Source organism: Hylobates moloch, unplaced genomic scaffold, assembly GCF_009828535.3.
Source record: "Hylobates moloch isolate HMO894 unplaced genomic scaffold, HMol_V3 SCAFFOLD_6, whole genome shotgun sequence".
In the NCBI taxonomy this organism is placed as follows: domain Eukaryota; kingdom Metazoa; phylum Chordata; class Mammalia; order Primates; family Hylobatidae; genus Hylobates; species Hylobates moloch.
Genome location: NW_026652281.1, coordinates 127,649,944 through 127,664,896, shown reverse-complemented (window position 1 = coordinate 127,664,896; position 14,953 = coordinate 127,649,944). Strand labels below are relative to the sequence as shown.

The window sequence follows — 14,953 nt, the reverse complement described above, 5'->3', positions numbered from 1 at the left end:
GTGGTGGTGCACAACTGTAGTCCCAGCTACTCAGGAGGCCAAGATGGGAGGATCCCTTCAGCCTGGGGGGAGGAGGTTGCAGTGAGCCATAATCCCATCCCTGCACTCTCGCCTAGGCAACAGAACGAGACTCTGTCTCAAAAATAAATAAAATAAAGTGGAAAAAAACAAGTTTTGGTGAGGATGTGGAGAAATTGGAACCCTTGTATATTGCTGGTGGAAATGCAAAATGATTCAACTTCTGTGGCAAAAAGTTTGGTGGTGCCTGAAAAAGTTAAACATAGAATTACCTTATGACCCAGCATTTCCCTCCTACGTCTATACCTAAAGGAATTTCAAATAGATAATTGTACATGAGTATTCGCTGAAGCACTATTCACAATAGCCAAAAAGTGGAAACAACCAATGAATGGATAAACAAACATACCAGTAATGGAATCGTAGTCAGCCATTAAAAATGAAGTATTAACACAAGCTACAACATGGATGAACCTTGAAAGCACATTGAGTGAAAGAAACCAGGCACAAAAGGCCACATATGGAAGAAGGATTCCATTTATGGGAAACGTTCCGAATATGCAATTCATTGAAACAGAAAGTGATTCAGTGTCTGCCAGGGCCTAAGAGAAGGGAAGAATGAGGAATGACCACTTACTGCTATGAGGTTTCTTCTTGAGGTGATGAAATGTTCTGGAATTAGATAGTGGTGATGGTTGCACAATTTGCTAAAAACCACTGAATTATACACTTTAAAGTATTATTTTGTGTATGTAAATTATATTTCAATTTAAGAAAACAGAGCTGCCTTGAATGCCATATATGTATTTTTATTGTGGTGAAATACATATAACATAAAATTTGCCATTTTAACCATTTTAAAGTGCACAATTTAGTGGCATTAGTACATTCACAATGTTACACAACCATTGTTACTATCTATTGTCAACATTCTCCATCACCCAAGGAGAAACTCTGTGCTGCTTAAGCAATAACTCCCATCCTCCCTCTCCCCTCAGCCATGGTAACCTCTAACCTACTTCTTATCTCTATGAATTTGCCTATTCTAGATATTTAGTATAAAGGAAATCAGACAATATTCGTCTTTTTGTGTGTCTGGCTTATTTTATTTCACATAATGTTTTCAAGGCTAATTTATGTTGTACCATGTATCAGAATTTCTTCCTTCCTTTTTTGTGGTGGAATAATATTCCACTGTATTATACACCACATTTTATTTGCTCATTCATCTATTGATGGACACTGTGTTCTTTCCAGCTTTTGGTTACTGTGAATACTGTTTAACCTTTTGATGAAACACTCAACTGTTTTCCACAGTAGCTGTACCATTTCACATTCCCACCAGCAATGTATAAGGGTTCCAGTTTCTCCATATCCTTATCAAAACTTATTTACCTTAAAAAAAAAAAAATTATAGCTGGCCACATGTGGTGGCTCATGCCTGTAATCCTAGAACTTTGGGAAGCCCAGGTGGGCAGATCAGCTGAGGTCAGGGGTTCCAGATCAGCCTGGCCAACATGGTGAAACCCCATCTCTACTAAAAATACAAAAATTAGCCAGGCCTGGTGGTGGAGGCCTGGAGACTGAGGCAGGAGAATTACTTGAACTCGGGAGGTGGAAGGTGCAGTGAGCCGAGATCACACCACTGCACTCCAGCCTGGGTGACAGAGCAAGACTCTGTCTCAAAAAAAGAAAAAAAAAAAAATTATAGCCATCCTAGTAGGTGAGAAGTGGTTTTGATTTGCATTTCACTAATGACTAATGTGTTGAGCACTTTTTCATGAGTGTGTTGGCCACTGTATGTCTTCTTTGGAGAAACATCCATTCAAGTCATTTTCCCATTTTTTAATTGGATTGTTTGTCTTTTTGTTGTTGAGTTGTTCTTTATATTTTTTGGATATTAGGCCCTTATGAGACATATGATTTGCAAATATTTTCTCCCATTATGTGGATTGTCTCTTAACTCTCTTTATAGTGTCCTTTATTCTTTCTTTCTTTTTTGAGACAGGGTCTTGCTCTGTCACCCAGGCTGAAGTGCAATGATGCAGTCTTGGTTCACTGCAACCTCCACTTCGCAGGCTGAAGGGGTCATCCCACCTCAGCCTCCCAAGTAGCTGGGACCACAGGCACACCACCATGCCAAGCTAATTGTTGTATTTTTTTGCAGAGATGGGGTGTCACCATGATGCCCAGGCTGGTCTTGAACTTCTGCTCTCAAGTGATCCACCCACCTAGGTCTCCCAAAGTGCCAGGATTACAGGTGTGAGCCACGATGCCTGGCCTTAATGGTGTCTTTTGACACACACAAGTCTTTTAAATTTTAATGAAGACAAATTTATTTTTTTCTTTGTCGCCTGTGCTTTTCGTGTCATATTTAAGAAACCATTACCAAATTCAAGGTCATAGATATTTGCACTTATGTTTCTAATAGTTCTAAGTTTAGCTCTTAAATTTAAGTCTCTGATCAATTTTCACTTAGTCTTGGCATATGGTATGTGGTAAGGGTTCAACTTCGTTCTTTTGCATGTGATATCCAGGTTTTGGAGCACTATTCTTTCTCCAGTGAAAGGTCTTAGCACCCTTGTCAAAAATCAATTGGCAATAGATGTGAGGGCTTGTTTCTGGGCTCTCAATTCTACCCCAGGGTCTGTATGTCTATCCTGTGCCAGTAGCACACTTATAATTACTGTAGATTTGCAGAAGTTTTGTTTTCTTGTTTTGTTTTGTTTTGTTTTGTTTTTGAGACAGAGTCTCACTCTATTGCCCAGGCCGGAGTGCAGTGGTGCGACCTCGGCTCACTGCAACCTCTGCCTCCAGGGTTCAAGTGATTCTCCAGCCTCAGTCTCCCAAGTAGCTGGGACTACAGGCATGTGCCACCACGTCCAGCTGATTTTTGTACTTTTAGTAGAGACGGAGTTTTGCCAAATTGGCCAGGCTGGTCTCGAACTCCCAATCTCAGATGAGCCACCCACCTCGGCCTCCCAAAGTCCTGGGATTACAGGTGTAAGCCACCGTGCCCAGCCTGCAGTAAGTTCTGAAATCAGAAAGCATGAATCCTGCAACTGTGTCATTTTTTTTCAAGATTGTTTTGGCTATTCTGGGTCTCTTGTAATTCCACATGAATATTAGGAATTTTCATATTAGGATTTTTTTTTTCGTTTCTGGAAAAAAACCTATTGGATTTTGATAGGAATTGCAAAAAATCTGTATATTCCTTAATAATACTAAGTCTTCTAATCAAACATGGGATGTCTTTCCATTCACTTAGATCTTTAATTTCTTCAAGAAATGTTTTATAGTTTTCTGTATTCAAGTCTCTCACCTCCTTGATTAAATTATTCCTATATATTTTATTTTTATTTATTATTATTATTATTTTGAGAAGGAGTTTACCTCTTGTTGCCTAGGCTGGAGTGCAGCGGCACGATCTCAGCTTACCACAACCTCCACCTACAGGGTTCAAGTGATTCTCCTGCCTCAGCCTCCCAAGTAGCTGGGATTACAGGCATGTGCCACCACACCCGGCTCATTTTGTACTGTTAGTAGGGATGGGGTTTCACCATGTTGGCCAGGCTGATCTCAAACTCCTGACCTTGGGTGATCCACCCGCCTTGGCCTCCCAAAGTTCCAGGATTAGGGGTGTCAGCCACCACGCCCAGCCTATATTTTATTCTTTTAGATGCTATCATAAGTAGAATTGTTTTCTTAACTTCCTTTTTGGATTGTTCATTATAGTGTATAGAAATTCAATGGATTTTGTGTATTGATTTTGTATCCTGAAATTTTGCAAAATTCACTTATTAACTCTAATAGTTTGTGTATGTGTATGAATTCTTTTGGGTTTTCTAGGCATTAAGATCATGTCACCTATAAGTAGAGATAGTATTACTTCTTCCTTTCCAATTTGGATGCCTTTTGTTTTTTTCTTGCCTAATTGCTATGGCTAGAACTTCCAGTATTGTGTTGAGTATAAGTTTCTAATCTTAACTAGAAGTTATGAAAACAGACATCCTTGTCTTTTTCCTCATCCTAGGGGAAATGCTTTCAGTTTTTCACCATTAAGAATGATGTCATTTGAGCCCAGGAGCTCTAGACCAGCCTGGGCAACATGGCGAGACCCTGTCTCTACAACAAAAATAAAAAATTAGCCAGGCGTGGCACGTGCCTGTAGTCCCAGCAATTTGGGAGGCTGAGGTGGGAGGATCGCTTGAGTCTGGGAGGTCGAGGTTGCAGTAAGCCACAACTGTGCCACTGCACTCCAGCCTGGGCAACAGAGCGAGATCCTGTCTCAAAAAAAAAGTTATGTTAGCTGTGAGTTTTTCACATATGGCATTTATCATGTTGAAAGAGTTCTTTTCTAGTACTAGTTTGTGAAGCGTTTATATCATGAAAGGGTGTTGGATTTTGTCAGATGCTTTTTCTGCATCAGTTGAGATGATCATGTGGTTTTTTTCCCCTTCATTCTAATAATGTGGTACATTACTTTGCTTTCATATGTTGAACCACCCTTGCATTCCTGGGATAAAACCCACTTGATCATGGCATACAATTTTTTTTTTTTTTTTTTTTTGAGATGGATTCTCACTTTATCACCCAGGCTGGACTGCACTGTCGCAATCTTGGCTCACTGCAACCTCCGCCTCCTAGGTTCAAGCGATTCTCCTGGTTCAGCCTCCTGAGTAGCTGGGATTACAGGTGCATGCTGCCATGCCTGGCTAATTTTTGTATTTTTAGTAGAGTTACGGTTTTGCCATGTTGGCCAGGCTGGTCTTGAACTCCTGACCTCAGGTGATCCACCTGCCTCAGCCTCCCAAAGTGCTGGGATTACAGGCGTGAGCCACCACACCTGGCCTGCAATTTTCTTTTCTTGTAGAGTCTTAGTTTCAGTATCAAGGTAATGCTTGGCCTCATAGAATGAGTTGGGAAATGTTCTCTCCTCTTTAGATTTTTGGTAAGAGTTTAAGAGAAGGATTGATGTTAATTCTCCTTTAAATGTTTTGTAGAATTCACCGATGATGCCACCTGGTGGTAGACATTTCTTTGCTGGGAGTTTTTTGATTACCGATTCAATCTCCTGACTTGTTACAGACCTATTCAGATTTTCTATTTTCTCTTGAGTCAGTTTTGGTAGTTTGTGTGACTCTAGGAATTTGTCCATTGCATCTAGAGCATCTGATTTTTTAACATGCAGCTGCTTATAGCAGTCTCTCGTGTTCCTTGTTTTCCTGTGAAGTTGGTGTTGTGTGTGTGTGTTTTGAAGGGTCATTCTCAGCGCCTCAGATCACCCACCACTTCCATTTCAAGGTTCCAGGAAGAACAATCAAATGTAATGAGTTTCCACATTGAGTGGGCTGCTTGACTCCTCAGCCCATCCTGATCTGCCTCAGGACAAAAGTGGCAGTGCCACCCCCAGGCTCAGGCTCAGAAATGGGGTCTGTATGTGTGTGATACCAGGAACTGGCAAAGACTTCACTGAGCACTCACTGTGTAGCAGGTTCCTGCTGAGGGCTTTCCAGACACTGTCTCTTCATTCCTCACAACATCTCTGTCACCTCAGTCCTGTGACTATCCCCACTTCACAAAAGCAGAGACTGAGGCTCAGAGACATGAAGTACTTGACCAAGGTCACACAGCCAATACTGAGCCTGTATTTGAAACCAGATCTACCCAGCTGTGCATATTCTGACTACCGTACTGCACATCCTATTCCTTCCCAAGGGAGAACACCCCAGAATGGGGCAAAGACCAAGGAATTCAAGCTCCAGTTTTTACCCCCACTCCCTGAAAGGTGTAATAGAGCAGAGCTTCTCCAAGTACCCATGCAGAGGAGCCCTCCATCTGCTGCCATGCAGAGCAGTAAATACCCTCCACCCACCGACCAGAGGCACCCATGGAAAAGCACAGTGCAGAATAGCCTGAGGGCACACACCAGCAGGGCGTGCATGCGCACTCAACTGTTTGTATATATAAAACAATTTCTGGAAAGATCCACAGAAACTGCTAATGGTGGTTTCCTCTGAAGAAGTGAGTTGGAGGACAAAGGTCAGGGAGTGGAAGGAGACATACATCTCGCACCATTCCCTGTTTGTACTTCTGTTTTAGATTTGTAGGTACACATACTGTTAGGCACCTTTAACAGCTTCTCAGGACCACCCAGTCCCCAGCCCTAAAAAGGGCAGGGGCAGGCTCGGTGATTTGTCTCCACTCTGCCTCATGGTCATGGCACTTTCCTGTGCCAGGGCACATTCCTAGCCTCAGGCCCAGGGGGCAGGACAGCCTAGTGGACTCCAGGCTGTGGAGTCTCATGGACCAATGACTACCAGCTCTGTGATCCTGGCAGAGTTACTTAACCTCTCTGAACTCAAATTCCTCAAATATACAATGGGAATGATAATACCTACCTCAGAGGATTGTTATGAAGATTAAAAGAGGCCGGGCAAGGTGGCTGATGTCTGTAATCCCTGCACTTTGGGAGGCTGAGGCAGGAGGATCATTTGAGGCCAGGAGTTCAAGACCAGCCTGGGCCACATGGCAAAACCCCATCTTTACAAAAAATACAAAATAATTAGCCAGGCGTGGTGGGGCATGCCTGTAATCCCAGCTACTCAGAAGGCTAAGGTGGGAGAATGGCTTGAGCCCAGGAGCTTGAGGCTGCAGTGAGCCGAGATCACTGCATTCCAACCTGGGTGACAGAGGGAGACACTGTCTCAAAAAGAAATAAAAAATTTTAAAGATAGCACTTGATAAGCAGAGGGTCTGCCTGACAGGATAAGAAATACTTTTTATTTATATTACTTAACTTATTGATGTTAATATTGATAATATTATTGCCCCACCACCATTAACCACCAGCCCAGTCTTCCCGGGAGGCATTCGTGCTGACTACACTGTGAGAGGCTAGGATAATAGTGCCCCCTGGTGGACACCTTTTGGACTGCATCTGATGAGTACCTATCATCTAGTACCACTAGAGAAAGAACAAGAGTCAAAATTCAGTTCCATTTCTTCCTTTTTACCCCTAAATATTAGGTTGGTGCAAAAGTAATTTAAAAAAACTAATACCTCACATGTACTTCATTAGACACTCTTTCATAACAGTAAAATAATCAAAACCAGAAAATTGAACATCGGTTGAATAGTATTATCTAATCCACACGGTCCATCTTGACATTCTGCTAGGTGTCCCTATGGTATCCTTTATAGCTAATTGTTTCATGGTCCAGGACCCCTCCAGGGTCACACATGGCATTTGATTACCACATCTCTTTAGTATCCTTTAATCCTGAACCATTTCTCAGCTTTTCTGTATCTTTCATCACCTTGACATTGTTGGAGTTCAGGCCAGTTATTTTGCAAAATGTCCCTCAATACGGATGTGTCTGTCTGTTCCCCTTGGCTGGAATCATGTCCCGTGTTTTTGTTAGGAATTTCCCAGGTGTTGCACTGGGTCCTTCCCATTGCATCATATCGGGAGACACATGGTGTCAATTTGTTCCAGCAATGGTGATATTAACCCTAGCTGGGGGAAGCTAAGCTCCCAGGGCCAGAGAGGAGTTGAGACTGGCCTACAGTCACAGGAAGGTTAGGCTCCTCAGCTCAGGGTCTTCACGAATGCTTAGGATAAATGCAGCAAGGCAAGAAATTCATCGCCGGCACCTAGGCCTCCTCCAGATCCTAACTCCATAGGAGCTTAAGGGCTGGGTAAAGCAGTGTTGGCCTTCATCGCGTCGTCGTGTAAGTCTAGCTGCTTGGAGTCCCCCTTTCTGCTTTGTCCATTTCTATTTTTCATTAAGACTTTTTCATTCCACAAATGATATACAAATACACTATACTTGTCTTATATATATTTCAGCCAAGGCTGAAGTCTCCTTTGAAAGTTCCCCTTCTCAGTCTTTCCTCCCCTAATATCAGTTTGATGTGAGATACGTCTATCTACAACCCCAGGAAAAATACAAACTGTAGTGTTCTCTTTCCATGATGGTCACATTGTATAGGTCTGTCATAGAAACTTCCCTGGCAGGGCTTGGAGACTGAGCTCATTACTTTCAACTGAACCATCATTACAGTGAATGGATACACTGGAGGTTACCTAGCTGAGCCCCTATGGATGGACATCTAAGTTGTTCCCAGCGTTTTGCTATTGTGAAACACACTGCCCTACACGCATGATCCAGGCTTCTCCAAGGGAACTCCCCACCTCTAGAAGCCCGAACCACTCCTGGGGCACCAGATTTCCTGGGTGGACATCCCCGTGGGGGGTGAGGAGGGGCTGATGGGCTGCTATTCATTCAGCCTATTAGAACTGCAGGACTTTTAGGACCTCTGGAAGCAACTGGGCTGGGTTTTCACAATGTGTTTTGAGAAATCTTAGGGTTCCAAGATAGGCTAAGAGACAGGGAGGAGGTGAGCTGGGAAGAGTCCAGAGCTTCACTCCCACTCCAACCACAGAGCACTCTCACCTTTACCTGGTTTTCAATTAAGTGATTCTTTCAAAACAGAATCTCAGCTGTATTTAAATTCAAAAATCCCTGTTGCAGGCTGACCCCTCAGCTGGCACAGTCACCTTTCTGCACCATGCCTCTGGATCTGCTCTTGTCCATGCAGCCTCCAGCTGTGTTCTTGCTGGTGCGGGCCACCTGACCCAAGCCAAGCTCCCAGCTGACGAACTCCAAAGAGGGCTCTGCAGGTGCTGCCCTTGTGCCATCAGAGGTGGCACTGTGGTATGTTCACTTTGAACATACTGGGTCCTGGGAAGCAGGACTGCCCAGCTGCGCCCCCAGCATGCCCCTCCTCTGCCCCTCAGAAGCTGTGCACACTTCTGGGTACCGTCTCTGACATACATGGTGGCCTGGTTCCGTGTTCCCAAACTTCCCTGAACACCAAGGAGTCTGTTAAAGTACACAGTGCTGGGTCCCACCCCAGAGGTTCTGAGTGAGCAGATTTCGGGGGAGCCCAGGAATGTATATTGTTTAAAGCTTCCCAAGGGGATTCTGAAGGAGCACGTCTGATCAACTGCATTGCAGACACTGGCCTGGGCCCCTCCCTACCTGTGAACTCTCCTTCTCCAAGCAAATCTCGAGTCTGGCCCTCAATTAGGCTGTGAGGGCTTCAGTCATTTGTTTTACCCTGTTTTCCTGGACAGTGGGGCTCTCCGTATTAATTAGAACCCATAGGAACCATGGATCTGAGCCAGAGTTTCCCACTCTGAGCCAGAGTTACACTGGGCTGCCTCAGTGTACTGGAGGGCTCGTTAAAAATTCCTCAGTGTTCTGGAGGGCTCCTTAAAGATGTTGGGCCCCACCCCACATCTGCTGGAGTTGAATGTCTGGAAGTAGACCTGGGAATCTGCATATTTTAGGCAAGTTCTCCAAGTGAGGCCACGGAGTCCAACTCCCTCCATGTGGGTAAAAGTGAGGGAAATGGGATAAAACAGTAAAAGTGGCTTGCCCCCAGCTACAATATACATTAGTAGCAGAAATGGTTCCAGTCCCCAAGTCTCTTCTCGGTCCAGTGCCCGACCCCCAGGGCTTCTGAGCAATCCAGCTTGTCTGAGGGCTCCTGTCATCTGAGATGCCCCCTGTGGCTGCCCCGGGATAGGCCTCTGCTGTATCTGGGAAATCTTCCATTTATAACCCAGTGAAAATGATCTGTGTTGACCAAGTCACCATGTGTATAGGTGTGTGCATACATGTGGGCACGTGTGCATGCCTGAGGTGGCAGGGACAAGCGGGCTTTGGCCATGCATGAAAACACCCCTACTCCACTCTTCCCTGCAGGCCTTGCAAAAAGGTCAGACAGGACCGAGGTGTACAAACAGAACCCCACTTTATTAGCAGTTAGTTCGAGATTGTACATTAATGGAGGAAGGTCTCACCTTTAACACAACCCAAAACGGCTGGTTTGAGAGCGCTCATCAGGCAAACTGGGTAGCACCCACTCTCCCCACTCTCCCCACCCCCCTACAAGGGAAGGAAATCTCTGCCTGCTCCCCCAATGTGCCCCCCACCCTCTCCAGTCAGCCCTCTCCTCTCCCAGGAAATGACATGAATTTCATGCACAAATTACAAAAGGAGCCCTCTTGCTAATAATAAAAGCTAACACGGTCATAGAAAACCCTCTCCTCCCTCATTCTCCTCCAGGGCCAGAAAGAGGAAGAGCAAGAGGGATGAACTTCTTAGGATAAAACGCAGCCAGTTACCCCCAGGTTCCTGGCATTGACCCCACAAAACCCTATGCCCGTCCCTTGGGGAAGCTGAAAACTCTCCAGCCGTCTGAGCTGGCAAGGGCAGCCAGCCCAGAGCTGTCAAGCCAGGAACCCAGTATTACCTCAAGGGCCTGGGCAGCAGGGGGTCTAGGCACCCCCCCCCCCCCACCCATCCTCACATCAACTAGAGCAGAGCTGCCTCCTTTGATGTGTGAAAATCCCTGCTGTGGCCCCTATCTGCTCATTCTATAGATGAAGAAATTGAGGGCCTGGGAGGAAGATGGTCAGGCAGCTACTAAATGCACCCGGCTGGGATGAAATTTCACAGCTCCTGCCGCCAGCCAGGGCTCTTCTCACACCACAGCTTTCGGCAGGCAGTTCCCCATGTAGGCTTTTCCCTGCTGCAACCGAGAGCCTGGCTCTGCTCCAGTGCACACAGACCACGGGCCTCCAGGAAATGAAAACCCTGGGACCCCAAAATAGAAAGACAGAGACATATGATGTGTTTGGTGCCCTGTGGCCGATCCCCAGGGTCAAAGGCCCAGCCTTCAGGCATGCAGCCTCTTCCTTCCAGAGTCCTGTGTCCTTCCTTCTGAGGCCCAGATATTGTGGCCCTCTCTAGGGAGCCTTTCCAGGCCCCCCCAGAGCTCTTGCTCTAACTGGCCCCTCTGCTGTTTTGGCACTTGGTACAGGTGACAGCGGAGGCGCATCTTAGGCAGAAGTGAAGCTGTCAAGTCAGCACAAAAGGCAAAATCTCATGTAGCCTAAATTATCCTTGAAAGTACAGGGGATAGAAGAAGTGGTTATGCGACACCATGAGCAAACAATTGGACAGATTCAGAATGTGGGGCTTCAACAAGATAGCAGGCCTAGGGCCTCAAAAACAATGTCATTTAAAAACTCAAAGTGAGCCGAGGGAAGACCTTTCAGCATTCAAAGAGGTTTTAAAAACATAGTTAGAAAATGCAACGTGTGCACCGTGACTGGATGCTGATTCCAAAACCAGACATAAGTTACCTGGGAGACAATTGGGGGGATTTGAATACAGATTAGATAGCAGACATCGTTGGGAAATGACTTCTCGTCTTGGCTGTGATACTGGGCCAATGTGTGGGACAATGCCCTAACTCTTAGGAGATGCAGGCTGAAGCTTTCAGGGATCAAGTTTCATGATGTTTGCAATGTACTTTTAAATTAGGACAGAGAACATATATGTACACAGAGAGAGAAAAATGAATGTGGCAAAATGTTAATAATTTTATATCTAGATGCTGGGGAGTGGGCATTCATAATTCAATGTTTGGTAAAACATTGTTGTACTTGCTTTTCCCACTAACAAGCCCGTGGGCACAGCTCTGTGCTGGGACCACCAAACTCTGCAGGTCAGCGCAGCAGCTCTCCTCTGTTGGGAACAGATGGCTTCCTTAGCTGGGTCCAGAAGCACTGACTGCTCATCAGGGGGGCTCAGAAAAGGCCCATTTTTAAACTTTAGACTCATCCTCCAAGCAGCAGGATGCTCCACCACAGAAGGCTCTGGAACCCTGAACGACTGAGGCAGCTGCAGGTGACACTAGCACCTGCACCCACCCTGGGGCAAAGGCTCATGGAGGGGACCACAGAATAGACGGTGGAGCCACCTGAACAATTTCAGCTATTTCTCTCTTCTTTTTTTGGCCAAATGATTAGAGTGAATTGGTGGACATTGAAGACTGGCCTTGCTGGCCCACTCATCTGTGGCTTTCTCTTCTTGGGAGGGGGTGTCCGTGTACCCATTAGCCAACAGCCCCTCAGGCAGCTTATCTGCCTCTCCTACCCCCCATACCTGCAAGTCCCGGCAGTGTCTGGGCCTAATAGGTCTTCAAGAAAGGTCTGTTAGTGGGAGGAGAAGTGGCAGCAGCGACCTAGGCAAGACTTGGAACATGTGGCAGGTCCAGTCCCCAGGCTTGCAGAAGGGTCCAGGCAAAAATCCAGAAGATCTCTGCTGTCACAGGATTTCCAACCGCCTGCTCCTTCCCACAGCCAGAGGCAGAGAGAAGTGGAGCTCCTGCCCCAGGCCAGCCCACCTCTCCTGCCTTCCAGGCTCTGCGAGAGAGGCCTCCAGGCCCAGAGGGTAGATTTCAGAACCTGGGAGCTGTAAGATCCTCACCCATCCCGCAGCCCAGTCCCCTCACTGACGGATGGGACTCTGGAAGTCACTGCCCCTCTCTAGAAGCCCCTGGCTCCATGGTGTGGGCAAGTCTTCATAAGCGCACAAGCAGACATGCTACCCTGTCCTCAGACCCTTTGCTGCTCATCCTGCTGGCCCAACGATGCCCAAGGTTCCCAGGCTTGCAGGCCCCATTGGGAGGCATGATGGGGACACTGCTGTGTACACAGTGAAACCACCTGCAGCTGGTCCCACTGAGTGTCCAACTTTCTTCATCCCAGCAGAGAACTGGAGAAAAGGGAATCAGCTCAGAACAGACCCAGGTCCCCACAGGCTGGGGAAGGACCCCTTGAGGGAGAACACGACAGGGATGCAAACGCAGACCTCGGAATGAGAAGGCTCAAAGGCACCCTGGCTGGGAAGGAGTGGTTTGTCCCCATATCCTGGAATGACCATGGTGTGACGGAGGAAGGGACAGGAACCTGGCACAGAGTAGGGTCCCAAGGATGGGCTCAGAGGCAGTGTGGCATTGGAAGAGGAGCACAATGGGACTTGGCACTGGGAGCCTCGGGTTCAACGCTCAGCCCTGCTCCCAGCTGGCTCCATGACGTCAGCCAAGCAGGCCACCTCCCCTTTCTGGCCCTGTTTCATACCCGTCAAAGGACCTTCCAGCCCCAAGACGCTAGAGTCTTCTGAACAAGACAAGGCTCTCCAGAAAGTATTTCCTGGGGTTCAGAGAGAAGCAGAATTTGGCAGTTGGAGGGGGCCAGGGAGAGGCACCCCAGCCTCAGTCACTTCACATTGTTAAACGGGGTGGGGTAGGAGCAGACCCCAACCAGAAATCAGCCCAGAGATCCCATTGTCTACAAGGGCCTGGAGACAGTTCTGTGGGCCCTGGTGGGCATTCCAGCTCTCAGGGCAGCTCCCAGCCTAGCACCATGTGAGGGAGAGTGGGTGGGCCAGCTTTTGACCCCAGCTCTCCTAGCCCAGCCCTGGCTGTTTCCCTTGGCCAAAATCCCCTCAAGGTCACTGGACTTCACGCAGCCCGATGTCCTGGAGACAGCTGGTCTTCCCTGTGCATCTCACCACCTCTGTTCACCTAGGGTAGCCCCAGAGCAGCCACGGCACTGGGGAGGGCCCCTTCCTACTGTCTGCTCAGCCCCAGGCCACTGAGGACACAGCCTCCCTCCCTGCCACCTCATCTCTAGCTCTAAGACAGGGCGCCCCCTGAGACTGGGGCTTACCACCATTTTGTAAGACTGAATTAAAAACAAACCCAACCAAAAAAAATAGAATATATATATATATACACATTATATATATATATAACACAGTGCGACCCCAGCACCCAGGGTATAAACTCTGGCACCAAGAAAAAAAAAAAAAATATTAAAATACTTTAGCTTCTTAGTATTTGGGAGGTTAAGGGGGTCTCTGAGAGCCCTCGGCCACAGGTGGCCGAGCAAAGCTGTGGCCGGCAGTCTCGCCAGCTCGCCCACGTCTGCCTGGGCCTGAGGCTGGGAGGGTGTGGGGACCGCGTCTGTACATGGGAACATGTTACTGGCAGACCCCTGGCCTGCCTCAGTCTTTTACCACAGGAAACACCACACATGTCATATCCCAGGGGGAAGAAAGGGGTGCAGGTGGGGCCCGGAGAACTGGGCCCGATGGCAAGGCAGTGCCCCAAGGCCCTGCGGGAAGCCTTGAGGATGGTGTGGATACTGTAGGAACCAGAGATTCTTTCCCCAGAACGGGAGGGTGAGATGTGAAGGTAGGAACCAGATGTGGAGGCTGGGAGTCCTCTCGAGGTGGCCACCCTCCCATCCAGCCTAGGACTGACTCCGGGGACCCAGCTGGCCCCTTGGAAGAGCCTGGCTCGAAACAGGGAAATGTCCAGTCTGTCTCCCCCAACCAGGCTCTCCTCCCCTACAGCCTGGAGGACAGGGACATATGGCAGCGAATACTGAGGGGCGCCCTGCGGAAGCAGGGAGTGATGGGTGACGAGAGGGGACGGTCGGCGGAACACAGTGAGGGACAGAAAAGAGTCTCATGGACTCCCTCCTACCAGGAAGCAGCCTCCCCAGGAGCGGCTGGGAATGGAATGGACCTCTGCTGGCGAGGGAGGTCCCGTAGGCCGCAGACCCAGCAGTGGGTGCTCTGAGGTGCTTGCAGACCCACCTGGTTGCTCCCCCGGCCCCACCAGGCCTCCACAGAGTATTGCTCATAAGCGCGCAGCTGCCCTGGCCCAGCTTCCCACTCTGCAGGTCAGTCTGGCTCAGCGTGTGGTGGGACGTTCCAGCTGTCACAAACGTTCAGTCTGGCTGTGGTGGCCGAGGCTACCTGGTGTTCTGGAGGTCCTCTCGTAGCCAAGTGGGAAGTGTCTGGCCCATCTTGTACAGCAGCTTGGAGAGCTCGATGTTGTGGTCCCGGTAATAATCCTTCAGGAAGGCTCGGGACTGTAACGGGAAGGAAAGCTCAGACCTTGCATACTGACTTAAGAGTGACCTCCTCTTTAAAAATCACCAAGCTCGGCCAGGCGCGGTGGCTCACGCCTGTAATCCCAGCACTTTGGGAGGCCGAGCCAG

General features: G+C 47.9%; 1 protein-coding gene across 6 annotated transcripts in view; it reads right to left on the bottom strand.

Annotated features, from left to right (window-relative positions):
- Positions 1 to 9,826: 9,826 nt before the first annotated feature.
- The window catches only part of NDST1 (N-deacetylase and N-sulfotransferase 1), a 73,233-nt gene continuing 68,106 nt past the window's right edge, over positions 9,827 to 14,953 (bottom strand). For 5 of the 6 annotated variants that reach the window (XM_032158366.2, XM_058440039.1, XM_032158367.2 and 2 more), the window contains one exon: positions 9,844 to 14,824. In XM_032158366.2, the coding sequence (XP_032014257.1) occupies positions 14,705 to 14,824 (120 nt within the window). In that variant the 3' untranslated portion in view covers positions 9,844 to 14,704. Of the gene's footprint in view, positions 14,825 to 14,953 lie in introns of all 6 variants that reach the window. The other variant, XM_032158365.2, reaches the window with a different exon arrangement.